The 27,058-nt window shown below is 39.3% G+C and overlaps 1 protein-coding gene across 1 annotated transcript in view; it reads right to left on the reverse strand.

The window, feature by feature from the left end:
- RSRC1 (arginine and serine rich coiled-coil 1) overlaps positions 1 to 27,058 on the reverse strand; it is a 152,510-nt gene that overhangs the window by 79,653 nt on the left and 45,799 nt on the right. Inside the window, exon 4 of the mRNA XM_054075019.1 lies at positions 5,925 to 5,961. Coding sequence (XP_053930994.1) covers positions 5,925 to 5,961 — 37 coding nt within the window. The remainder of the gene's footprint in view (positions 1 to 5,924; positions 5,962 to 27,058) is intronic.

The following is a 27,058-nucleotide window of genomic DNA, read 5'->3' on the forward strand; positions in this document are numbered from 1 at the left end:
CATCTCCATCAGCCAACAATGCCTACTGAGGTTGGTGACACAAAGATGTCCCTCTCAGCAGGGACACCACCAGCCCTGGCATCTTGCCTCAAAAAGCACCGACCAAACTCCTGCCATCTTTGATTTTGTGGTCGGCTACGGACACAGTCAGTGGCTCTTCAAGCCACCAAAGTGAAGTCCCTAGGGTATATCCCCATACATAAACATCACGGCGGCCATCGGTGGACCATAAGCGTCGCTTTGGGCGTTGGTGGAAGAGACCTCCACCCATGCCTTTATAGTCTGTCTCAAACTGGGATAACTTCTTGAAATGGAAATCTCAGGCAGCGCTAAGTAAAGTTATGACGGTGCATTTTTAATCAGGAGTAACAGTTTCCACGATCATGTGACACACATAAACCACTTTATGAACTCTAATGAGTGAATTTCTCATTATGGCAGATAGAGCATGATGAAAACGATCATCTGTATTCCATATGTTAGATAAAGTGACTTGTAAGATACTTAAATATTATTTAATGTATATAAAATTTCATTTCCTTCTCATGCAATGTTCATTTTACAGGAACACATTACTGCTACCTTCAGATCCTCCGTGTTTATTTGCAGCTATGTATTTCCATCTTTGGAGAATGCAATGGTTTTATGTGTAACCTCATGCAAGTAAATAGATGTGAAAAAATCCAACAGTGTATGTCTACACAAATAAATTTTTTTCTATTCTAAATAGTAGGAGTTAATTCAAACTTTTAATCAGCTACAAATACTGATTTCTCTGTGTAACCAATTATAGAATCATAGACTCATAGAATGGTTTGAGTTGAAAGGACCTCAAAGCCCATCCAGTTCCACCTCTGCCATGGGCAGGGACACTTCCCACTAGATCAGACTGCTCAAAGCCCCATCCAGCTTGGCCTTGAACACCTCCAGGAATGGGCTTCCATAACTTCTCTGGGCAACCTGTGCCAGTGCCTCACCACCCGCATAGTAAAAAATTCCTTCCTAATACCTAATCTAAATCTCCCCTCTTTCAGCTTAAAACCATTCCCCCTCATCCTATCACTCTGGTCCCTGATAAAGAGCCCCTTCCCAGCTTTCCTGTAGGCTCTTCCAGTACTGGAAGCAGCTCTAAGGTCTTCCCTGAGCCTTCTCTTCTCTAAGCTAAGCAACCCCAACTTTTTCAGCCTGTCCTCACATGCAAAGTGCTCCAGCCCTTGGATCATCTTCGTGGCCTCCTCTGGACTTGCTTGAACAGATCCATAGGGCCCCAACCTGCTTATTTCTACAGATTATTAACATTTTGAAAAAAACCCCAAAGGTTAATCGTAGTAGTAGGTGTTATTATTATTACTATAACCTTCCCAGGAGGGCATTAGCAGTGGATGTGTTCTCACACTTACCCCAGAAGGAATCACCCATGTTTCTATAACTCTTTATAAAGGAAAGTATAGAGAAGATTCAAGTTGAAGTTTCAAGTTTAGTATTTACATGAATAGCAACCCATTGACTACTGAAAAAGTTCACATAAGCAAACCCTCTTGCACGTAAAATGCCTTAATTCTATGCATATGCACTAAATGAGAAGTAGATGTGAATAAGAGGAGATAGAAACAGGATAAACACATCAGCATTTTTCAAGACAACACAAGCTACAGAACAACACCTAGAAGGCCTATGATATCACCAGCACCTCTTCACACCATTTCCCTCACACTAGTTCAATTTCCTACGTGGTGACAAGAAAAGGTCTTACAAGTAATTTTTAATTTCACTATAATTTCCCATCTTTAAAGACATCCTGCACAACTGCTTCCTGAAGAAGACAGCTCCAGGCTAAAGATTCTTGCCCTGTCATAGGGATATACCAATCCCATCACCCAAATGGGAAGAAAAGGAAGTTATAAAGCTTGGACAAGCCATTACCCAACCTGCGCAGCTCTGCCCATGTGGCAATCGTTGTGCTGGAGTGGGAAGACTTCATAGAATACACATTTTTCTTATGACAGAAAAGTGAATTCCATGCTAAATTGCCATTGCCATACCCCACGGCCATGCTCCCCCCTTCTCCTCAAATCACTCGTATCTCCTGAGCTAGATCTGTCCTCTCTAAAGGTGCCTCAGCAGTGGTCGTAACCAGGAGGGGAAATTGGTCAAAAGCCAAGAATAGGCATGAAAATTACAATTTCCCAAGAACCTTTTCAGTTTTCCTAAGGGATTTTTTTTTCAGGTTTTCACCATTAGCATTCTATGAAAGGACAAGATAGAAAGAAATGTGTTGCTTTGGGGGAAGCAGAGGGTGTTGAGGGGGGTTGTTTTTTAAAAAAATTGTTAGAAGTCTTGTTTTCATTTAAATACAATTTCAACAGGAAAAAAACTCCAACCACCATCAGCCTGACACTTTTTCCGTAAGACAGAATTCAAGCTTGCAGGATATAATTGACTAGCATGGAATTTTGCCAGGATACCAAGATAAACATAATTACTCCTATTAAGAGTGTTAATTAATTGTTTGTGAACACAAATAATTGGCTGCTTGGTTTTATAGCTCATCAGAAAGCCAACAATTCTATTAGACACTGCTGTCCAGTGGCTGCACCAGGACGACTGAGCTGTAATCACCAGAACTCTGAAAACAAGCCAGTGAAAATCAGCATGAGGTTGACGACTAAAATCAAGCTCCAAGAAAAACCAAAATAGTGCTAACCAGTAAACAAGTATGAACGCTTTCTGGATAAATGAGGGGCTTCTTTTAGTTGGGGCTTGGGGGTTTTGTGAGGTTTTTTGGTTGGTTGATCATCCAACCAATTTTTTTTACCAAAGATCTCTTAAAAAAACCAAAGAGCTGCCAGCTGGAGTTAACCAATATTAGTTACGAATTAGTGACCTTGATATGCACTACCTATGCCATACGATGCAACTGTAAGTGAGAACAGGGATCTCCAGCAGCTTCCTTGGCAGAGCTACGTGCAAGCCCTGCGATAATCAGCTTTGCAAGAGCTTCATCTGCACCTGCTGGGGGTTATTGATTACCACCCAACGCAGGGAGCGCCTGCATCCTTGGCAGACACCAACTATATTCTTACAAACCACTGATGGGCTAAACAAGCTATTAATGACAGGTCGCTCTTCATCATTTAAAACAGACAGTCTCTGCTGCTTGACCACAAGGACAAGCAGGTTATTGCTTTGAAATGTTACACAAAAGACACAAATAAGGTATCTCTAACGAATAAACCACACGAAAGGCTCCACGGTTCTTTTTTCGTAGAGCTATTAATAGAAAACAGGACCTATTCAAAGTTGCAGGCATACAATCATCTGTTCCTACTCTTCCACAGTTTGTTAGAATTTGTTACTTGGAAAAGGAATCAACTACGTATAATTCAGCAAATAACCATGAAAATATTTCAAATATAAGACTAATTCTTGCCTTGTGCTTAGAACTTTGCAGTTTCTGTTCTTAACTAGCTGAAAATAAAAGCCGCATCCGAGCGGACGTAACTATTGGTGGGCAGCGGGGAGTGTGGCTGTGATGCCCCTGGATGATCAGCTGGCCACCCTCGATGGCCCGTCCAGCAACCAGAGCAGCTCCTCCAGGGTCAGCTCTAACTGATGCCAAGAAACAGGCACGCGGACCTGCTGGGAAGTTCTCCAGTCTACAAAGAAAATATTTTTGTTCATAAAAGCATCTGGTTTTAAACTGGAAGTACTTCCAAGTAACAATCTGTAAAGTATTCACCACTCTTTTTCACCAGCAGGTGTTACAGGACTTGATTTCACTCCAGTGTGTGCTTAGATGCTATTATAGATACCAGGATGACAGGAGCTAATTAAACCAGGCTAACCAGTAAAATATGGGAACATACAGATCCCGTAAGGATCCTATCACAAACTGTAAACCATCCTTCTTTACAGAAAGGATTAAATCATAGAATCACAGAATCATAGAATCACTAGGTTGGAAAGGGCCCACTAATAGACTATCCAATGAATATAAAGATTTTGGGGTTTGGTTTTTTTTTTTGGGGGGGGGGGGGGGCGAGGAGAGGAGGAAATATTTTTACCAGTACTTGGAGATGCAGTAAAGTAGCCGAACCAGAGCAACCCTGTTGCTTAAGTTCTTCTGAGGAATATTGCTATAATTTTTTGGAGTCCAAAGGGTCTTTGTGAATTTGTCTGACATAACATTGAGATGGAGAACGGTTACCGGTACAAATACTCCCATCTGCGAGTGTTTTGGGAAAGAGTTCATTTTCTTGAGCACCCGTTCCCAGATTTTCTGAGATAATTGGGAAAAGGAAAAACATCTCAAATCTGGAGGGTTTTGACAGATCTTTGAGGGGAATACAGAGAAGCTCATGTATTTAATGAAGAAAAAAAATTATTCAAATCTTGTAGAGAATGGAAGGCGTTGCTATCCTACAGAGACTCTTTCCAGTACATTTTCCCCCAACTCCCAGAGCAACCCTGAACACCCGCGAGCGCTATTTCTAGCTCACCCCCACCCCGGCCTTCTCAAACCCCATCGAACCTCTTCCTTCTGCACCCGCTGGTTGGAGGTGACGTTATAAATCAGCCTCGCAGCTCCCGCTACCGCAGCACTCCCCATTTAGAAAAAGCACCAGTCATGGTCATCTGTCAAGACTGCAGCATCTTTATAATGCATTAGAAAAATTCTCTGAAGCCATCAGATTACAACTACCCGACAGCAGTCGAGCAATGAAAGGTTTTAAAAATTTATTTAAGAGATTCAACCAGCGCGAGAGATACCAATGAAACCAGCAAAACAAGATTAATTCTCCAACTGCTCTAAGAACGATTCATAACACTCAGCTATTTATTCCATTTACAGATTCTAAATACTAGTTGCAATGGAACATTTAATATGCCACCACTATAAAAGGGAAACTGTTGACAACTATGCTAGAATATAGATTCTTTTCATCCCGCTGTTACTCCAGGAAGATATTGGTACGCAACCTCCCACAAATCGCATTCTCCAAGTGATTCCCAAAATGGGAAGCAACAATAGAAAAGCAATTTTTTTTTCAAATGCTCGTGCAACACATTGTGATAAGATTTTCCTCTAATAGGAGTAAACAACGGTAAATATTATTTAGACAGTCTATGAAAAAATTAAACATGAATTTAAACATTTCTCATGACGTATTGATATATTTATGCTGTTAATGAATATTTTGATTCAATGGGATTTAGTAATCTGTTTAGGAAAACTACTTAATATCAGCAATCACCAAAACATTAACATCCCAGCTCACTGAGCTTCAGACTTGTGACAATATCGCATTTTTTCCAGTTTGATCAACTGATTAGTTTTTAATGCTAATTATGTCTTGCTATCACTTGTGGTTTGAATGCGTTTACTTAAACCAAAAATATTTTGTATCTTAATTATTATTTTATATTGCAGCACTGAATGGAATTTAAGTCAATACATTATTCATAAAGCAAAGACAAGAGCAAAAAACAAATCTGTGCACTTCTTTCAAAGACTTCAAATTACTAAAACACACCATATTTATGCATGCAATATTTGATTGTGTGCATGTCTGGTTTGGGGTTTTTTTTTTTTAATCACAAGTTTGCTGTTTTCAGATCAGGATATGCCAAAAATCCAACACCAAACAATTTTTGTTTATAATTAAGGCAATCATCAATCCAAGGATTGTAGTCCATTTTATTTCATCTCTACATCAAAAAAAGTAATTTAAAAAAAATTAAAATTCCCTTGAAATGTTAAGATAAATGAAAATGTAAGTGCCTTCACATAATAACAGTAAGCTGACCCTCTGGGAAATGGTTGACTTTCTCAATTCAAGGTATTCAAAGCTCATTCAAAAGTGTTCATTTGGAATGCAGATATCAAAGATGATGCAAATGTTCAAGAGAAAATTAAAACTTACCAGATGTTCTAATCCAGCTTTGATGTTTCCAGAGTCCCTGTAACAGAAGAACAAAAGTTCTAAATAGTTGCTAAACCCTTGTCTACAGCGATTTATGTTTAACTCGGAAATGTCAAAGCCATATAATTTCTCGAGTATATAGATTTTTACTTTTAATATCTTAATCACCACAATACCTAAACAGTATTGATTATCCTAGTGCATAACTACAGAATTATTTAAAACCTCACATTTTACCTTCCCCGGAATTGCTACAAAGCTTAGCGATGCAACACAACTATCATTTTAAAACCAACATTTTTAATATAATTAGTGCACTATTTATACTGGAATTAATAAAACAAGACAGTGCATAATGCTTTTTATCAAATCCACATTCAGTAGCTCATTGTTCTGTTTTGCTGCTACTTCTAAAGTCACAGAATCGCATGGTTGAAAAAGATCTTTGAGGTCATTGAGTCCAACTATACGTCAATAATAAAATTCCGTGACAAACTCCATTGACAATGGAATGAATGAGCCTCATGGTAACTACCTGGGTCACAGCAGCCATACTGAAACCTGGCATTCGATTCCCAACAGTTGAGAGACCCACAAACATACACGTACAAAATGAGAAGTGTTATCACTTAAAGATAGCTGAAAAAAATGGACCAAAGTATCCAAATAAAAGCACTGAAAAATAAAGAGAATTCAGTGAAATTAATCCTTACACATCCTGCTACGTGAAAATATAATCTGAAAGAAAACCAAAGCAAAACAAATGTTTAAATCCCCAAATTCCAGGCCACTGAAGAAAAGGGTGGGTTCTGCTTGCCCTGACCCCACGTTCCACCAGCTTCCAAAAATGGAACCGTACCTCCTGAGGATGATGAGCTGTAACCATGGCAAACGGAGAAACGGCCCCACAAGGATTTCAGCCAATTCGTTACTGAACTGTACCACATAGTGTGTAATTTATAGAATCACAGACTCATAGAATGGTTTGCCTTGAAAGGGACCTTAAAACCCACCCAGTTCCACCCCCTGCCATGGGCAGGGACACCTCCCATTGCACCAGGCTGCTCCAAGCCCCATCCAACATCAGCCTGAACACCTCCAGGGATGGGGCAGCCACAACTTCCTTGGGCAACCCGGGTCAGTGCCTCACCACCCTCCCTGCGAAGAGTTTCTTCCTAATGACTAATCTAAATTTTCCCCCCTCCAACTGTATTTATACTTACAATATTAATTCTTCAACAAATTATTCAACTACATCAAACCACAGGAGCAAAAACCCTAACTACATTCTGCTAAGACAGCAAACCGTGCACGACTGAGCCATCCATTCGCTTCCATACTTGGCACAGGCTGTGTAAGGCACAAGTAAGGAAAGCACAACATTTTACTAAATGCTGAATAAGGCTACGTTCAATTACACATTGTAGCACCTTGCCGTATTGTATTTTAGACTTTTTACAGAAAGCTTTTATTTATAATTTCATAAAGCCTTCAGAAAAGTCTGCGACGCTCTTTTGTTCTATTGGCACACATTGTGAATGAAGCAAGGGAAGATGCACCTTCCTTACGCCATCATTTTGTATTTTGAAAGAATTCATTATTTGAGTCCATACAACATTTAAATAGATATCATCTCCCACATCTACTTTTGAGGTGCTAAATGGTCTCGATGAATTTAATTACGTTGGAAGCAGGATCCAAGGCGCTGGTGTGAGGAGCTGCCGGCCAGCGGTACGAAGCCTGCCCTGTCAGTGGGCTGTCTCCTGCACTGTCCCTGTCATGACTTCATCAATATTTGTGCAACTCCTTTTGCCCTGTGCTGAAAGCAGCCTTAAGTCAATTATAGGTCTCAAAACTGATAAAAAAGGTCCTGAAGTGGAAAATGCAAAGAGATTATTGGCAAATGAATAAAGATTTGTATCGAGCTAACACACAAGAGTACAGCAGGGTTGGGGGTTTTTTTAAATCATTCCCTGTCTTAAGTCTTCTGGGAACAGTGAGTTTCCCTTCCCCTCATGCAGCACATAGATTTCTGAATTAGACTGCAATATTAAATAATTAATATACTTGCCATGATTGATGTTTTGCATTAGTTGAATATTAGGTTATCAATCAAAATCCACTTGGTTTAATGTAATAATATTGAAAAAGTGTCACTGGCTGTTCATCCAATTTGTAGTTGAGGCAGCACAGACAGTAATATTGGTGTAACACAAGGCTCTGAGGCAGGAAACGCAGTGGCTGAACATACATAAGGCAAACATTATCAAACTAACCAGGACAAGGTTGAGGTTGTCCTAAATAAACCTTGCGGCACCTGTCACTTCCAATGAAAACCTCCTTCCAGCCGGTGGCTGCCGTGCATCAATCAGCGATGACAACCAGTGCAGCCCTGGCGTAATTTTATCTTTCTAGTTAGACAACAATTATACAAATAAGGCTGCCATGAATACTCTATTTCAAATATCGCGTTATGCAAAAATCAGACCTGTTGCTACAGCCCAGTCTAACACATAACCTTAATCATTTATATCATAAACTACTATAAATAAAAGGCAAGCGCAGTTTTATGCACATTCAATACTACAATATTATAGAGGAACACCATACATATACTTATATCATAATCGGCTAATAACGTTTTACTCAACTTTCACACCACACAGTTCCCAACAAGACACATATTGGTCTTTCAAACTGTATCCCGTCCACCACATCTTTGTTTTGATACATTAAGAATGTTTGGGTTTATTCTTGAGTTTTTTTTCCATCACAGCAGCTCTGGAATTGCATTGCCCCCACTACAGTCATGAATTTGTGCTGTAAAATACTAGTTGACGTGCACATATTTTAAAATCATACATTCAAAGCAGTAAGCGTAACACTCAGGCTAATCCAAATGTTAGCTATCGTGAATGCCAGGGGAAAAAAACTTGCAGCTGAGCTAAATTTGAATCACAGTCATGGGGGGCCTGTCACAGCAAGCCAGGAATTCAGTTAAGCAAGCGTAGCCAGCTTTTGGATTACTTAAAAACATAGTGTAGGTAACTAATTGAGGCAGGGTTAACTTATTAGTGCTATTTCCTTTGCCAGTAAACTGAAATAAAATAAAAATATTCACTAGCACTTGATGAAAATCCTGATTTTACCCTGGATATATATTTATGTTCATAAAACTGGGTTCCAATCTACACCAAACCATTCATCAAGGGAGCTGTATCTTCAAAATATGTGAACTTAAACTGTTGCTAGATAGTACAAGATTTCACTAATAATTTACTTTTTAATATGTTTATAGCAGTTTCGCACAGGGATTGTGGAACTAATACTTGGTTCCGCACAGAGCTAAAAAAATTTCTGGGCACACGTAGACACAGCACTTTGGAACAAAGCACCCTCAAGAAGCTACAGCCTTAACATCACACTCCACTGACTTATTTTATTACTGTGAGGCTACCTAAAGCCAAAGAAATTGCAGAGATATTTTCACTTATCACTAAAATAGGCAGTTGTGCTTGTTGGCAGGTCTCTGTTATACTTATTAACACAGAAAACAATTATGAGAGCCAAGTTTAATCCATGACTATGTTTGATCCATAAACTGTTCAGACCAGTAGCATCGAACTGGAAGTAGCCAGCAATTATAAAAACATTTATTCCGAATGAAATCACACCACTTTGGTTCACATCCTTCGGTTTCCTTCAAGTTGTTATCAACTCATTCTCAAGACTTCCCTTATATTTGTAGTCAGTAATTTTCTTGGCCATAGTTTTTTGGTTAGAGTTTATCAGTCGTAGAATAATTCTATGGATTATTTATACTTACACACGTTGTAGGATAATTCAGGTTGAAGGGCCTCTGGAGGTCTGCAGCCCTACCCCTCACTCAAGGTAGGGTCAGCTGTGAGGCCAGATTAGGCTGCTCAGAGCTTTATCCAGCCAGGTCTTGAAAGGACAAACACCCTGGGCAACCTGTTTTGCTGATTAAATGTTCTCACTGGGAGTGTCTTTCCTTCTGTTTAGTCCAAATGCCTTTTTTCAGGCTTTGCTGGCTTCGCCTTTCCAGCCACCACACACCACTTCAAGGAGCCGAGCTCCTTCTCCTTGGTAACCTCCCTCCTCATCACTATGGGTGGCTGCCATCAGGTGCCCTCAAAGGCAACTCTTCTCCAGGCTGAACCACTCCCAGTCCCTCAGGTCCCCTCACAGGGCGAGTGCTGCAGACCCTGACTATCTTGTTGACCTGAACTCCACACTGATCAGTCTCAGCATCTGATTTTTCAAATGAATAAATAAATCACCTCATCATTAGCAAGGCCTTTGGCAGGATCTCCTCCAGTTCCACCACATTAACTGCAAGCTGCAATGAACAAGGTCATGTACACCATTTCGGGTCAGGCTGCACCACACTCTTGAATAAAGGCCTTTTAAATCCACTCTTCATGAATGCCAACATGTTAGTTCTGCAGGTCTGGCAGCATTGTCCCAAGAGGCTACAAAAAATTTTCCTCAAGGTCTCTCCAAAGCCTCTTGGATCATTCAACAAGCACATCACATACTAATTTCAACAATTTGTCAAGTTACATTTTAATTTAATCACTCTTTTTGTCCTAGTACTCCTCTTGGATGATGATCCTTGTAGTAAATTTGTTCTTGGAATATCCTCATGCTTTTCTGTTCTTTATCTTCATGTTAACATGCTTCTGCTCCTTGCTGTCATCTAATGGCCTTTCCTACGGATTTTCCTCCCAGTAGCACAGTTATTTTTCTTCTGTATGTAATCAATCCCCACTTGTATTCTACATAAACAACCCAAGATAAACAGCTGAATCTCTTCAGAGTTTCTTTATGAACTTTGGCACATGACAATATATTAAACACCTGCCAACAAAAGCAACACAAAATGGGACAAACATATTATGTTAAACCCAGCCTGAGTGGTGGTGTAGACCCTTCTCCCATCTCTCGAGTCTCTGTGTAGATGAGGAGAGACAAGACAGAAATGAACAAAAATATGCCTTAGATGTTAGGAATTAAAGAAGGGGTACGGTGAAGAGGAAGAGTCAGGCTACTGCCATAAACATCACAGCCACTGCCTCTGCTGTCTTGAGCTTCTTCGGTGTGAGGAGCCTATGTTGACCCGAGACAGCCAAAGTGAGGAACAGCCTTACTAAACACAACTATAGTGGAGGTGACAGTTATGGAAGAATTACACTGGTCAGCTGTCTCTAGACCTTTCTTTTTGTAAATCATTTTTATTTTAGCAGACTGGCATCCAAAGTTCAATGAGGCCTTTGCTACATTATTTTCTGCCTCTGATGCAGTCCTCTCAAAGGTGATCTGCTAAGAGGTGCTTAGCTTGTCAGTAGGCACTGTAAATTTTATAGGGTTTGTATTGTGTTTTCTGTAAAATTAAAGGCCGGCGTTTCCAAATCTGACTTGAGATCATAGAACTTATTTTGGTAGGCTTTATAAGACACAACCAGGATTACATAAGAAACTAAGCCCTATGCCTGTCCTTTCTTTGAAATCACCTTTAAGAATACAGTGCAGATTCTCCTGGATGAATAGGCAAATCCATACCTATTGACTTAAGATGACAAGCAGGCCCAATACCACAGTGATGGTCCGGCAGAACTGCTGGCAAAGACTACACGACGTGCAGCAAGAGAACTCCAACACACACGTTACTCTCCAACACTACTACTTAACTTCCTCTGGGTTATAAAGAAAACCCTGAAAAGTCGGGCTAGATTTTTGTAGCCATAAGGGAAAGTTACTTCAAAGGGAGTACACAAAAGGCAAGAGGAGAAAACCATAAAAGAAAGCTATTTCCTTCTGTCTCTCTCACACAAAGATGAAGGGAAAATATTAGAATCCTTGCAATCTACTACTTACATAAGTTACACAAAGATTCTCAGCACTACATGCACCTCAAAGAGAATCCTTTGACAGCCGCAATGGCTCTGAGAGCTGTGGCTTCTTGTATCCAAACCCCCCATTTTCCTTCTGTTATTGGAAGATCCAAGCAACCAATAAAATGACTACGAAATAACAGCAGTGAAAATAATTTAGCAGTGCGATGCCAAGAACAGAGAGAGTTAATGAATGGTTAAGAGATTCCATCAACTCTAACTGCTAGAAAACTCATTCATGATAGTTTTCAAAAGAGTGTGGAATGCTGTTTTGTTCTTACTTAATATCAGATTCAAATGATCTGGAACTTATCCAGAAGTGTAAAGACTCCAAAGCTGGTGCTCAGTGGCTCCCTCACTCCAGTCAACTAAAGAACTTATTTCACTGGGGGAAAAATTGATAAGAAGTTTAGCCAACTACTAATATATTTAAATTTAACAAAGCTTCAAGATGATCATATGAAGGTCACTTATCAAAAGTAGGAAGGAAAAGCAGAAGTCACCTCCTCACACAAACACATATGGAATAACTTGGAACTGCTGCAGAACTCAGTGGAATATAATGCTGAACTTAATCATTCTAAAACCAGGGACTTTAAACAGGACGCAATGTGAAAATTTCCATAATTTTTCATCCTAGAGAGAAGAAAATTCAGTGCTGAAGAGACTTCATTAAAAATTCAAGTGCACGGGAAAATATATAATCCTGGCTCAGAGAGTAAAAATCAAGATTTTATGCAATTGAAATAAATACTGAAACTAAAGGTGAGGTGGACACAGGACAAAGTATAGTGTTGATAGAATCAATATTTTCATATACACCCTACCAAAAAAAAAATTATTTTTGTCCTTAGGTGTTTCAGAGACAAACGAGAGCCAAAATAACAACCCCAAAAAGTTCTCGATTCTGTTTTACCAAGACTTTGTGTCAGATACGGAAATCCTGATAATTATTAAAGCAGATTTCTTCATCCTGGTTGCTAGACCAAGCCATTCCTCAGATGAACCTCAACACATGCCAGTCCTTGGAGTTTTAATATGTGGGGTGGGGTTTTGTTGGGTTTTTTTCCCCCTGGGTTTTGGTTGGTTGGGTTTTTGTCCTCCTGTTCTGTGCACAGGGTTGCCTTCACGAAGGGTAAAATCTTGTTAATCAACGTTTGCATTCCCAGCAAACATATGCAATTAAGCTTTGGGCTTTGGAATGTCACTGTCTCTGTTAACCAGATTATTTGGTATTCTTATATAAATTAGACAACTTTGGCCTGTTTTACCTTTTCTGTAATATTATTTAGTAGATATTCAATTAAAACACATCCTGTAGGTGAAAGTGTATGAAAACATTTCCGTAATGGACATTAGTGGCAGTAGGAAGTGTTGCTAATTAGCCTCAAAGTACAAAATAGATTACAATAGTAGCAAAAAGCCCAGCAGTGTAACTGCACAGAACGCTGCACTGAATATTAAACAAAGCAGAGCAAGTTTTAATGTTGGTAAGCATAACTATAGTAAAAACTCTCCGGACTAGTAAAGAGTGTTACAGGTTAATGAGGAACATATAAAGAGTGCACAATAATTATCATACCTAACACCTTACCATCTGTGTTTGGATGACTGCAGAATATAAACACAGTTTATCGGCATTAAGTCTCAAACTAATTACACATGTATTTCTATTAGCATACCGTCAGGATAAATATTTAGATTTTTCTCAGCTGCACTCGAATCTCAGTAGTGAGGAATATTAATTTAAGTATAAGTCAGTGAGAAAATTTAAATGTCCTAAGTGCTAAAACAATTTGTGTACAATCAATTTTCCATTTTCTGAAAGCTTCTAAATCCGCCTCATTCACCCAATTACTACTGTACTTAACCTAATGAAATTTTATTCTGCAGGAACAATACTATTCTTAAACAAATTTTTGAAAAATATAAGATTAAAAACTTCTAGACAAAGAATAAACTCCTAGAGAAAAGATGCAAATAAAATTACTATCATCATCTTTTGTTTTTTATTTGCAAGTATAAAACTGAAGAGAAACAAAAGCATGGAACATAGCATCTGTCATATCAGAATATAAAAAGATGATCCTGGCACAAAATGAAAAAGCTCTAATTCATTTGCAAATCAAGCCTGCCAGTTCTATTCCAAGCTGGCGGTAACTGTCAAGAGTTAACAAGATAATCACTTTCAATCCTGCCTTCAATGGTGCATTACACTGTGATTCCATTCAATCCGGCCCTTCTTTGGGGCACTGGATGAATGGTTTTCATTTCGAACTCACACAAAAAGTTGCAAAAAAAAAAATCCATGGGGCTTAAGAAAGAAATCCCTTTATGGGCATTTATCTGCCGGCACTTGCTTTTAGGCAAAATGAGATATTTGGATACATTGGTGTCCATTCACTTCCTCTATTCCTTCAGGCCCTCAGTCTGTTGATAAAAAAAGGCACACAAGGAAACCTCAAGCCTGTTTTGTTTTTTTCTGAACTATGTACACACATTAAACAAGTTCTGTAATAACATTTGGTAAATGCTTCAAGAAGACAGAGCTCACTACGCACTAAAGTGATGCTGTATTTGAACAGATCCATCTTCGTCTAAATTCGTTATAAATGGCACAAAATAGGAAATGCTCATGAAAATCACACTTAGGGGAATGATAACCAGTTCCACATTAAATGTTCAGTAAAAACAAAGTCACCGGTTGAAGGTACTCTACCTACCGAACAAGGGAATCCAGAATTTGTATTAATTATTTGCAATTTTTTGTTTTTCTTCTGCGCTATGCATTCTCCCCAAAAGATAAAATCTTACAGAAGTTTAAGTTATTAAGTATTAAAACCTTATTTGCTGGCACACAACTTTCTACCACTCTTCGCGGAAAAAAAGACCTTCACACTTTCGTTCCCTGCTCAAAACTCACATTGTAAGATACCACCTGCACGTAAAGGCTGTATTGTACAGATATCCATTCAATTATTGTATATTTGACAGTGACAATTTAAATCTCCTACACTTACTTCAGAAACAAATCACCACCTTTTTCTTTTGTTTTTTTTTTTTTCTTTCTTCCTTTCATTCCCCAGAGATCTCAGTTCATAGAACAAAGCTAATATCTAATAGTTAATATCTTAATTGAGTTAAGCTTATCCAGCCTCAGGTCTCTTGCCCATAATCTCTGAAAACGAGCACACTGTCAACACCCATCTGCAGATAACTTTTACTCATCTTTTAAATAAAAATAAATCATTTTTTCCCCAAACTCAGGGACCCATCTCGCCACTCACTTCTTATGTTATTTACATATCTTATCAAGATTTTTGATCGTCTTTACAATCCACCACAAGTCAAACTTTTTTTTCCTTATGCAAATACTCCTTTGTAGTAAGAGTTTACTTTATGAGCAATCTGAACACCAGAAATTACCAGTTGATTCGCAGGCTTTGGTTTTGTTCCTTGCACTTCACAAGTTTCTTCAGAGGTTCTAGACAGAGAGATCTTCTTATAATTTAAAAAATGCCGTAACAAACCCCAAAACTATGTCTTTATGCAGCACCAGAACACGGTCAGGTTTGCTGCCCACTGCCCTGCTTCCCAAAAAAGAAAGAATATAAAAGAATGAATTAGAAGTTCACATACTTTGGAAGGAACCTGAAAGAGCATTACCACAAAGTGAAGAGATGGATTTCAAATAGTGGGTCACAGCTTTGGGCGAGACTAATACAGTCCCAAAGACCAGGAGAAGTGTTTCCTTCCTCTCTAGCCCCTCTCTAGCCAGCAGCACTACAACACCGGTACTGCTTGAAAAGAAAGAATCCAGTAAACACAACCCAAACACACTCGCCATTCTGTAAAGCAGACATTGGGAATAAAAAGCAAAGCTAAGCAGCAGGGCTATTCATCAGCAGAGGTAGGTATTTGTTTCTAGCATTCACAGCTGATTAATTTCCATAGCGCAGGTGAAAGACCAGGATGACCCAGCAGTCCTAAGACACGTACATTTTAAGGCAAAAGACTCAGAAAAGGTCATTTCACATTTTTATTACCAAAGGCGCGTGCAGCACTTTGACAACCGTGGTAAAGTTCAGCTGAGACCCACAAAGCACCACTTTGCCGAGATTCCACCACTTGTGACTGCATTTGATCCAATTTTAGCCCACTGAAACCTCATGCTTTTTTAGGCATCGCTGTTGGAAGGTATAAAAATCCAATTTGTAAATGCTTTTTCACTGTTCCTCATTGTGTCCCTGCAGTTTGATTTTGTCACTTTGGTTTAATCCCTTTACATTCTTTCATCTGGCCTGAATTTATCTCCCTATAGAATGCAGAGGCGCACTCAAAATATATTCTAAATGTTTAAAGTATGTTTAAATGTCACATGGACACAGGTTTTCATCCCTATACAAAGCAAAAAAAATTTCCTTCTGAAAAAAGCAGACCCACCTGATCTCAGAATCCTTAGTTTCTATCATCCCAACTACTTTAGCTAACTCAGCTTGTACCATTTCTGGAGACTTGAGTTTTAGTTGTATTCCACAAAGAGTTTATTTCTATTACAACTTAATGTAGCCTTAGAGAAAGTCTTTGCAAGTCTCTTGGATTCTGTAAGAGCCATTCAAAGCAATTTGAGCACACAGAATCAGTGGTTTGGGTTGGACCTCAAAGATCATCCAGTTCCAACCCCGCTGCCATGGGCAGAGACACCTCCCACTGGATCAGGCTGCTCAAAGCCCCATCCAACCTGGCCTTGAGCACTTCCAGGGATGAAGCTTCCATAACTTCCCCGGGCAACCTGTGCCATTGCCTCACCACCCTCACAGTAAGAAGTCGTCCAACCCAAATCTCCCCTCTTTCAGCTTAAAACCACTACCTCTCACCCTATCACTCCATTCTCTGATAAAGAGCCCATCCCTGTCTTCCCTGTAGGTCCTTTAAGCATTAGAAAGCTGCTATAAGCTCTCCCCAGAGCCTTCTATTCTCTAGGCTGAACAACCTCAACTTTTTCAGCCTGTCCTCACATGGGAGGTGCTCCAGCCTTTTGATCACGTTCATAGCCTCCTCTGGACTCACTCTAACAGATTCATGTCCATCCTACACTGAGAACTCCAGAACTGGACACAGGACTCCAGGTGAGATCTCATGAGAGCCACATAGAGGGGCAGAATCCCCTCCCTTGCCCTGCTGGTCACACTTTTGATGCAGCCCAGCATGCAATTGGCTTTCTGGACTGCAAGAACTCATTGCCAGGTCATGTCCAGCTTCTTATCCACCAACACACCCAAGTCCTTTTGTTCAGCACTGCTCACAATCCCTTCTCTGTGCAGCCTGTAATTGCACTTGGGATTGCCCCGAGGAACTGGTTATTATTTTCCAAACACATGCCAAATGGCAGGAGTATCTCCAAAGACTCTCCAATCTATGAAGTCTCACATGAGGGAGAAGCTCTCTCGTAACATGAGCACCACGAACTAACCTCAGCAGACACATTAATAATAAACCTGAAGGATTTACTGCCACTACAGCTATTTTCAGTTCTAATACATATAGCCTAACTATCTTTCAATGGCATGATGTGCACTCTCCACAGTATCTCCTCAGCATTCAAATGCATCTTATCCTACAGGATTCGAGAGTATTAGTCACGGTTTTCAATATTTTGAGGTATGCAAGTTCTGGAGAGCATCAAAAAGATCCTTCTATTTTAAGTAGAAGACTCACAAATTCTTCTAAAAGGCTGCTTTGTTAAAGCCTGGGTGAAATTTGAAAACATATTTAATATGGAAAAGGTTTCTTTAAAGTCTGATTTTCAGTGAGGAAGAATGTTGTATCTTCTACTAACAATTTCCACATTGGGCCATATTACAAGACAAATTTATAAAATATAAAAGGCAGAGCTTAAGTTGTTCAAGCTTGTTGGGAAATTAGTTCCTTGTCCACAAATATATGGGAAGAAATAATATTTCAAACTAGAAAAAAAACACAGATTGGTGGCAAATCTTAAACGTACCAGACCAAACTCAAGCTTAACAGTGACAAAAATAACCTGAAAATGCTTTAAAATTAATGGAAAGGTTGGGAAACAAACCCAAATGAATCCAAACCATCTAACTGAAACTTGCAGAGAAGATGCTTGGGAAGAAGAAGAACGGCTTGACAGAGATCACTGCATCGGTCCCATTTACAACAGTTCAGCAGCACCTTTGTTTTCACGGCATTCAGTCCAAAACAACCATGCTACCTGTGCACTAAGAGATCACCAAAGACTGTAAAAGCACTTTTAAATACCTGTAAGAGGGAAGATCAGAACCTGAAGCGCACCTTGATGGTAATATCTCAGTACTGAAGAATAAAAGCCTTCAGACTTGTCAAAAAAAGTCTGCCGCACTTGGACCTGGTCGCAGTGGGTTTCTACCCAACTCAGCTACCTCGAAATTGTAGAGAACCAGCTAATTTCCTTAGATGATCCAACAAAGCTAACAGTTCTCTCAACTCCAGGAGCAATTAACTCTCTGTCTTACAACAGCAGCACTAGACAGCTAACATTAATAGGTCTGTATCTTGCTTATTTGTTATTTCTTTCTCCGGCCTTTGTAATGGCCTCTGACTACATAATTTACAAGTCTGTTATTATTTGAGAACATTAATCAATGCTAAAATTGCTTTTGGTCTTGCACTTATTACACATCTACTCCTCAGAGAGAAACTTCAGAAGCAATAGCAGTCTTCAGGACATCGCTGTGCCTGTGTGGGAAGCACTGCTACAAGCTAGAACTTGATGTCCAAAGCATTATAGTGAGTTAAAGAAACAAGAAAAGATCTGCAAGTTCCAGTAAATCACAAGTTATATTTTTGGTAGAAAAATTTACATCCTAAAACCCCCCAACCCAGTAATGCCGCCTAAACACTGGTTGGGTTACACCAAAACCTCCTCAAGGCAGCACACACTCTTCATGTGTTCTTTAATTGTCCAGTCTACTGTTTCTACCACATCACATCAGTCTTATTCATTTTATTCTCCAAAATGATTACTTTCATTAATAGGCTTTAACCTTTTACTATCATGAAACACTAACATCATCTATTTTATTTGGCATTTATCATTCCCAGAGAAAGTGTCCAGTGAAAATCGAGAGCAGTATTGGCTTTCCAAGACAGAGCAAAACTCCCAAGAAGCAGCCAGCCAAAGTCTAGCCCAGAAATCTTGCTAGGCATTTTGTATTTGGCATTCCTTCAATGAAATTGAAATAATTAGTATTGCACTCTACTGATCTACCACCAAGTGGACCAAAATTAGAAGAAAAGACATACATATAAAACATGTCTCGTTCTACAGCCAAGATTTCCCTCAAAGGTTATTTTTCTAATACCAAGCCAAAAGATTCCTGAAAAAATTAAGTACCATAAACATGGCAGGCTCCAAGGAAACTTGGATCTTGAGCAACCTGGAGCTTTAAGATTAAAGCCAGCACTTCCTATTGTACGTTCAAATATTTAAGGTAAAAGGAAACACTCTACAAAAAAACAACTTCTGAACAAATAAGCAGCCAAATCCTTCAACAGCGGCAAATTCTAGGGGATTCGCAGACCATAAGAAAGACCTTGAAATGTGGATGATCAAGCTGATGACCATGTAAGCACTTCTAGTGGAATTTCCAACCTGCAAAAAACCACAGCGAGTATCAAAAAACCACCTCAAGTTACAAACCCAACTGACAAATTGTAGCCACACATCATACAGCAAAACGCTGACAAAGCCTACTTCAAGTTCTCAGCAGCACTGTTCTCTGGTCTTCTCTGGGGGAATAAGTTGGGGCTAGATGCCTACTTGTCCATAAAAGTTACTTTAATCCATATAGTTTTAGCTGTACCCATTTCAGTTCACCTCAGTTAACATCATTTAGGACAGGAGACATGCTGAAACCTATACCATTCTCCAGCACTTGCTTACCTGGCTGCTCATGAAGAACTTCCTGAGCCATTAGAACTTCCTAAATCGTTGCTGGTTTACTTTAAAATGCTAATCTTTACAGCAAAGTAAGGCAGACAGCCAGGGTGGCAGCCTCAGACATCCCAGAGTTAGTCGTCTCTGGGTATAAATCAAGCTTTTATATTTGTTCTAAGGAAGAGCACGCACTAGAGCGAACAACTCCATCGCTAACAGAAAATTCTGCCTCTTTATGATGCTACCAGAACTAAGGATTTTTCTCTACTTTATTACAATATTGTTTATATTTGTCTCATTTAACTCTTTAAGATGTGTTCCAGACAGCATTATTGATGTTAAAGAGAGTAACACGAATACTTTGCTAATTACTATTAGGAGACCATGGCAGAGAACATTGGAGTATCTGTACCCTGAAAGAGATTAAAGTTGGACTTAAGAAAAAGAATATAACAAATTCCGAATACAGAATGACTGCGCAGACTGACAAGAATGATCTACAGAAATTACATATCGATATTGGGGTATGGAACTAGATGATCTTTAAGGTCCCTTCCAACCCAAACTATTGTTGGATTTTATGATACTGCTGAAACAAAATAGCTAATGTGTTAGCTTTTTTCCTAGATTTTTGGTTTTAAGTGAAAGTTATAACAGCAACATACAAAATTACTTTGTCTTGAAAAGACGTGGCAAAAACGAGTATCTCCAGAAACTGGAACTGTTCCAAGCAACCATATTCATGTAACAATGGTCAGGACAGAGTGGCCTTTTACACAATGGCATGGCAGGATAAGCACCTACTTAACTTTCTGTTCAAGCAAGATATTGGAAAGTTATGTGAACATTTGCACATAATAATTTTCAGCCATTCAAAACAGGTCAGGATGCTGTTCTAACAACGTAAGCAAACTATATAATTTTTTTTAATTTTTTTTTCTCCTTCTTCTGGTCATTGTGGCTTTCAGTCAACAAGGTCAGCCTGCAAAGTCAAGTCTTTGATGGGTAACTTCCACACCAGTTCCAACAACAGATAATGAAAGCAGAAGAAACTGGAAGAATCAAATGAATACATTTCAAATTAAAATCGAAAAATCTTGCACCTACATGCAGTAGAGGGAAAAATAGTTTAGCTATGTCTAATTTTTTGCCCAGATGTATAAACAAATACAGCATAAGCAACACTAAGGGTAAACAAAAATGTTCAAACTGTATATAAGATGGGTGAAATAGTTTCAACCATGGAGAAAAGTTTTCAAACTCTGCCCAATATCTCCGATTTAAGATGAACTCTCTTGTACGCCTGTAATGACCGAAGGTGCACAAACGTCTGTAAAATGTCCAGCCTTTGTGAGTATAACACAGCCTAGCACGTATTTCTTGGCATACTACAAAAGCACAAAAAAAAAAAAAATCGGTTATCTTAAAGGCTTTCCTTTTGCCCATTCTATGTATGGCACTTACATCATTCATCATGCCCACAGTAATGAGGAAGGCTGAAATTAGCACTCTCTAGAGCATCTATACCCTTGCAGGATGTCAGCAGATGTGATTGTTGAATGACAAAAAGGCAAACGCTAAGAAATATTTGAGACTACTATAATAGCACAGCACCAGGTAGATTTTTTTTTTTTAAATTAAAATATAGACCCCAAAGTCATAGCCAAGGGAATTCACTATCTCTCGAGTGTGGAATTGATCTGAATGCAATTACTTTACTCTTTTTAGCTCCATTTGACTTTGAACTAAACATCAATTAGTGCACAAATATAATACTGCATGATCTGTTAACTCCAATACTGATTTTTCCATAAAAGATCTAAAGCAAATTTATTTGCCTTCATTTAATACCTTTCAGCAATCACAAATATCACACATGAAAGCTCAACTTCATTTTCTGATGGTCACTTAAACCCTTAATTCTCACGATAAAACTCTCTGTCTTAGTTTTAAACCCCTTAAATTAGCAAACAAGACACCACATAATATATGCCATAAGCATAGGTCTTCTCTGAAAAGCTGGGACCTTCAAGTGCTTCAGCTGCGATACAAGCCATTGAGCCATGGCCAATATAAGCTAATTTGAATAATCAATATGACAACCTTATTTTTCTAATGCAAACAGGATTGATACAGTAAGGTGTCTCACTGCCACATCACAGTCATGGCCTCTTTTAACCCCTAATTAGATTTAGGCGATTATCCCTGCTCTTCCTTACAAGTGTACAGCCCGGATAAGAGATGACAAAAGCTATCTGCCACTTACTCAGCCTTTGCAGACTGCAGGTTATCCAGGGAGATACAGGGTAAGATCAGCAAACAATTGTTATTCATATCATCTACAGTTTTCAGATAGTCACAGTTTGCCATACACGCTAAGTGAAAATAGCCCAGAGCATTAGGTAAATGCAAAACGCTTAAGAACATCAGGGTTACACAGATGGAAATTCAAGGTGATGTTAGGGAATTATGTTTAATTCAAATTGGTTATCACAAAGAAAACTATCTAGCAATGATTTTCTTTTGCAGACAGGAAACGTTGAGTTTTCAATAGATTTGTATTCATTGTTTATTTGTGTGTAACACTGAGTATTTTACATGGCTATTTCTCAAAAAATCAAACTTAGAAACAGCAATCCCAATAGAATTACATAGCTAAACAAAGTACTAACAGACAGAGAAGATCTATTACAGAAATGTAATCACATTTCATTTACAAGAACTCTTATCTGAAGCACTTAAACATAAAATTTAAACACTTTTCCATTTTATTGTACTCAGTATTTGAGCTAATAAGATATAAAAGTATAATCATGTTAGCAACATTTCTATTGCATTACATAAACACAGTACTAGATTAAAGGCAGACCAGGAAAAAGAAAGCGTGATGTTGCATATAAAACTAAACACTTTATTTCTCCTGGCAGAAATAAGTATCACTGGTATCATGTGTGAAAACAGCCATGCTAAAATTAGATCATATGTTCACAAAATGTCTACTCCGATACTGATTTAAAATAAAAAAAAAATATTTCTATACATATAATCCATCTGTAAACGTGTTTAACATGCTTTTGTAACCAAAAAAGAAGTATTTTCCTATAATATGCTTTTATTAGCAGGCTATAGGATTACAGAACTGGAAGGATCATTTATCCAAGTCAGGTGCAACTCAGTTGTGATTGGAGTAAAACTTTCAGAGTTGTTTAAAAGACATTTGGACAGCACTTTGAAAAATCACTGAAAGGGAATATATATTTTTTAATATTGTATACCCTGTGATTAAAGGAAAAAGTAAGCTACAACACGATCTCTGCATTGCTTCTTTGGGTTTTATTTCCCATTGAAGAATCACTGCTACTCTTCCCAGTTTTCTGCTCCTTCCATATACAAGCCCAAGTGGCTGGGCGCTGTCTTCTCCTCAGCCACTCCACCAAGAAGCCACCCCAACCTCACAGAAACTGAACATGGTGGGGAACCTCTTTTGTGCAGCAAAGATGAAACATCCCAGATTTTCATATATGCACAAAGGCTTTTGACTTGTTTCTGTTATTTATTTCCATGCCTTTCAACAATTTGTCATTGTGTTAACTCATTTTTCCCCAGAAGGGTTCAAAACATGGTCACCTTGGGACCGTACCACTTCATGGTCCAAGCAGCAACACAGAAGCTATGGATACCTGCTTCCTCACAACACTTCCAAAGCATAACTCTACTTACAGTTCCTGACATTTCTCTTTCCCTGTAAAAAAACAGTTTAAAATAATTTCTTTATGGGATTTTGTGCAACGTACTGTATGTTTGAGAAGCCTTTTGAAAAGAGAAAATTATATCTGACTGTTAATACGTCTTTGAAAACAAGGACTGCAAAGCTTGACATGTTTGCCTAAAAATAATGAATCAAATAAATACAAAATTAGGGGGGGAAATAATGAAAGGTTTAGTTTTCTACTCAGGTTATTTGAACTTGAGAGAAAATCTGCTCATGGATAATCTTATTTTAACTCCCTTCCATAAAAGTCTCATTAACCTGCAGAAAAAATACATGTTGTGTTCTCTAGAAATGCTTTCCATGGGCTGAATAAAAACAGTTGATAAAAACGGTTTGGTATGAAGAAAATTGTCAGCACAAAAAAAATTCTTCCTGCCCCTTTTTACTAGTTTTTATAGTTTCTCATAGGAGTGCTTTGCCTTCTTAAAAAACCCCAGATCTATAATAATTTGGAATGTTTTCCATCTGTGAATACAAGCAGTTAGACAAGCGTGGCGTTTTTCTGTCCTGAAACTTTCAGTACAGAAAAGGAATAGAGAACAAGCAAACAGCATTGTTTGTAATGGGATGGTTGACGGCAGAAATCCCTTCAAGACTCACAAACACCCCACACAGAGCCTACGGAATCCTCCAGCACAGAGAGGTAAGTCTGGCTCTGCATGCCTCCTGCTCACCCAGAGGGGTTTGGGTTTCATCCCACTGGTTCCAGCCTCTCTGCTGCCGGCTGGTTTGCTTCTCCACGCACCTCACCACACCTGGCAGTGAGAGTCGCGTACGCACTGCCAACCCCTTTGACAAAACATCTCACGGAAAGGTTAGCAGAGGTCATGACAAAGCAAAGAACGGGACCCGGGGCTGCGACACCACAGATCCAAACCACAGCTACTCACCACTTCCCTTGAGATACCGCAAAATAAATCCATCGTATTGGAAAGACTTCTCCGGCTGCTGCACCATACTTGTTCCAATAGCCCAGAACCCCCACACCAGCTCCGGCGAAGGACCTCCGGCACCAAACTCATCCGCACCGATTTACAGCATCTGCCTTCCTGTGAGGCACAACTGCTTCATAAAATTTCATTTCAAAATACTAAAAGTTTTAAGTTATAGGGCAAGTTTGATAAGCTTGAGATAAGCAATGCTTTCAGGGAGTAGGTGATAAAGGGCTGCAAGGGATATCACATACAGTGACAACATCAAGGAATGCGGGATTGTCATTTTTAAGCTTTTTTGATGTTTTCAGATCATAGAATGGTTTGGATTGGAAGGCACCATGAAGGTCATCTAGTCCAACCCCCCTGCAGTGAGCAGGGACACCTTCCAATGGATCACGTTGCTCGACCTGTCATAAGTTAACTCCCAAATGCTGCAACATTATCTAAAATTGCATACAGAGATTGTGCCATATGAGTTTTTTTTAAACACTATTTAACATGGTCAGTAAAGAAAGGTTTTTACTTTCACATTGGAATTTCTAAAAAAAATTAAATTAATTAATCAAAGCATTGCACACAGCTGAAGCTCCGGGAGTGCTGATGGCTCAAGTAGGTCTCTGTTTCTACTGCAGTTCACCACAAGAATCTTGGTTTTGTAGAATAACTTCCAAGTTCTCTGTTTCAGACAATTGTTCGGATCCTTCCTGAGCCATCTGCTCAGTGGATAATCCATTATCAAAATATTGTTAGTGGTTGGCAACTACTTACTGCCAAAATTTGATTTAAAAAAGAAAATAAATCAGTCCTCCTCTTCAGTAGCCAAGTTCTCCATTTCTGTTCCTCAACCACCTCAGGATGTCCGCAGGCATGCCCAAACCCTGCCACCCAGCCCCTTGCTCCCCTGGATCCGCAGAGCGTCCCAAGGCAGCAGCCACCTTCACCTTCCTCTTGGTGACCTCAGTGGCAATTACCCTCTCCTGACAGGGCTACTGAAAGGGAAGATTTTTTACGCATGAGCAAGGAAGAGAAAAGAAAGAAATAAAACAGGGAGGTGGCAGAGACAGAAGTATGAAGCCCTCTCACTCCTCCTGCCCCGCAGAGGTACAGGAAGCTTTCCCCATCATACACTGGAAAACACTTTCCTGTAAATCCACTATGTGCATTTCTTTAATATCTTTCAAAGCACAGAGCAATGCCCACCTGAGAAGAATCAATGGGGAAAAAAAACCTTTTTCCTCTTTGACACAGCATGATCCCATTAAGCAGCCTCAAAAGATTCTGATCCAAGCAGCAAACTCAGACTTTCCCAATCAATTCCTTAATCCATTTTGAGAGAATGGACTGATCTTGCTTTTTCAATTTCAGGCCAGGAAAAAAATCTTTCCCAACATAATTCACCATGAAATGGGCCTTGTCTTACAAGAACTTCAGCTGCTGGAAGCAGATGAGGAGCAAGTGAGAATCCAGGAGAATTACCACTGTATCTAACAGCTTCCTTGTCCTTCCTGAACATCACTCAAAGCATTTGCCAGTCTTGTTCTTCATGGCTCTTTAAAGATCATAGAATCATAGCATCATAGAATCATAGAATAGTTTGGGTTGGAAAGGACCTTAAAGATCATCCAGTTCCAACCCCCTGCCATGGGCAGGGACATCCCACTAGATCAGGCCGCCCAAGGCCCCATCCAAGCTGGTCTTGAACACTTCCAGAGATGGGGCAAGATATTGTTTTTAACACTGTAAATAATGTAAAAATTGATGCCTGAAGTGGAAACAATTCCCATACTTTTCCTCCAGAAAAACCTTAATTCACTGGGTTACTCAGTGGGGTTGGCTCAACCTATGAAAAAATGGCAAGGAGACCAACATGATGCTGAAGTATTGTTCTCATAATATGGTGCCGGCTGGAGAAACAACACTCTGTGTTGGTGGATTCTGCTGCATAACTGAAGGTGTTTTATTCCAAGACTGGATCAGATGCCGTGAATAGAGATGAGACATGACGAGCATCTGCACTGCTATATTCTCAATTGTTTCATGGGAATCAGTCTCAGATATGCTCAAAATGGAAGATTTGGGTTGGGCAGTCTTCTCCCACTTGAATGGAAAATTACTCTAATGAAATGGTGTTGAGGTAGAAAAACATCTCCACTTGCTTCCTTAGTGGTGCCCAACTAAGCCTCGCCAAGGCAGATTACACGGGATCTGACACAGATGCCCAACCAAGAAAACACCGTGGGCATCTGCTGGAATATACACAAGCAGAAAGTTAACTCATCATACTCCTATGCTTCTAGTCTTAATTGCAAGGGATGAGAACCGTCTGGTGGTTTAGGAATTCCCACCTCGGCCAGCTGCTTCTTAATGCCACCCCCCTACAGCAGCCAACAAACAATGATAATGAGTGAAAGAGAAGTATCCAAACTTTTGAGCACTCCCATTTTGTTTGGAGGATAGAAGAAACAATACCGCAAAGAATTTGCATTTTTAAAAACTAGGTTTGAACTGACTAAAATGTAGTTCTGTAACCCTGAGGTTTCCTCAGCACCACCCACTTCACATGTAATGGG

Source organism: Cuculus canorus, chromosome 9 (assembly GCF_017976375.1).
Source record: "Cuculus canorus isolate bCucCan1 chromosome 9, bCucCan1.pri, whole genome shotgun sequence".
Classification (NCBI taxonomy): Eukaryota; Metazoa; Chordata; class Aves; order Cuculiformes; family Cuculidae; genus Cuculus; species Cuculus canorus.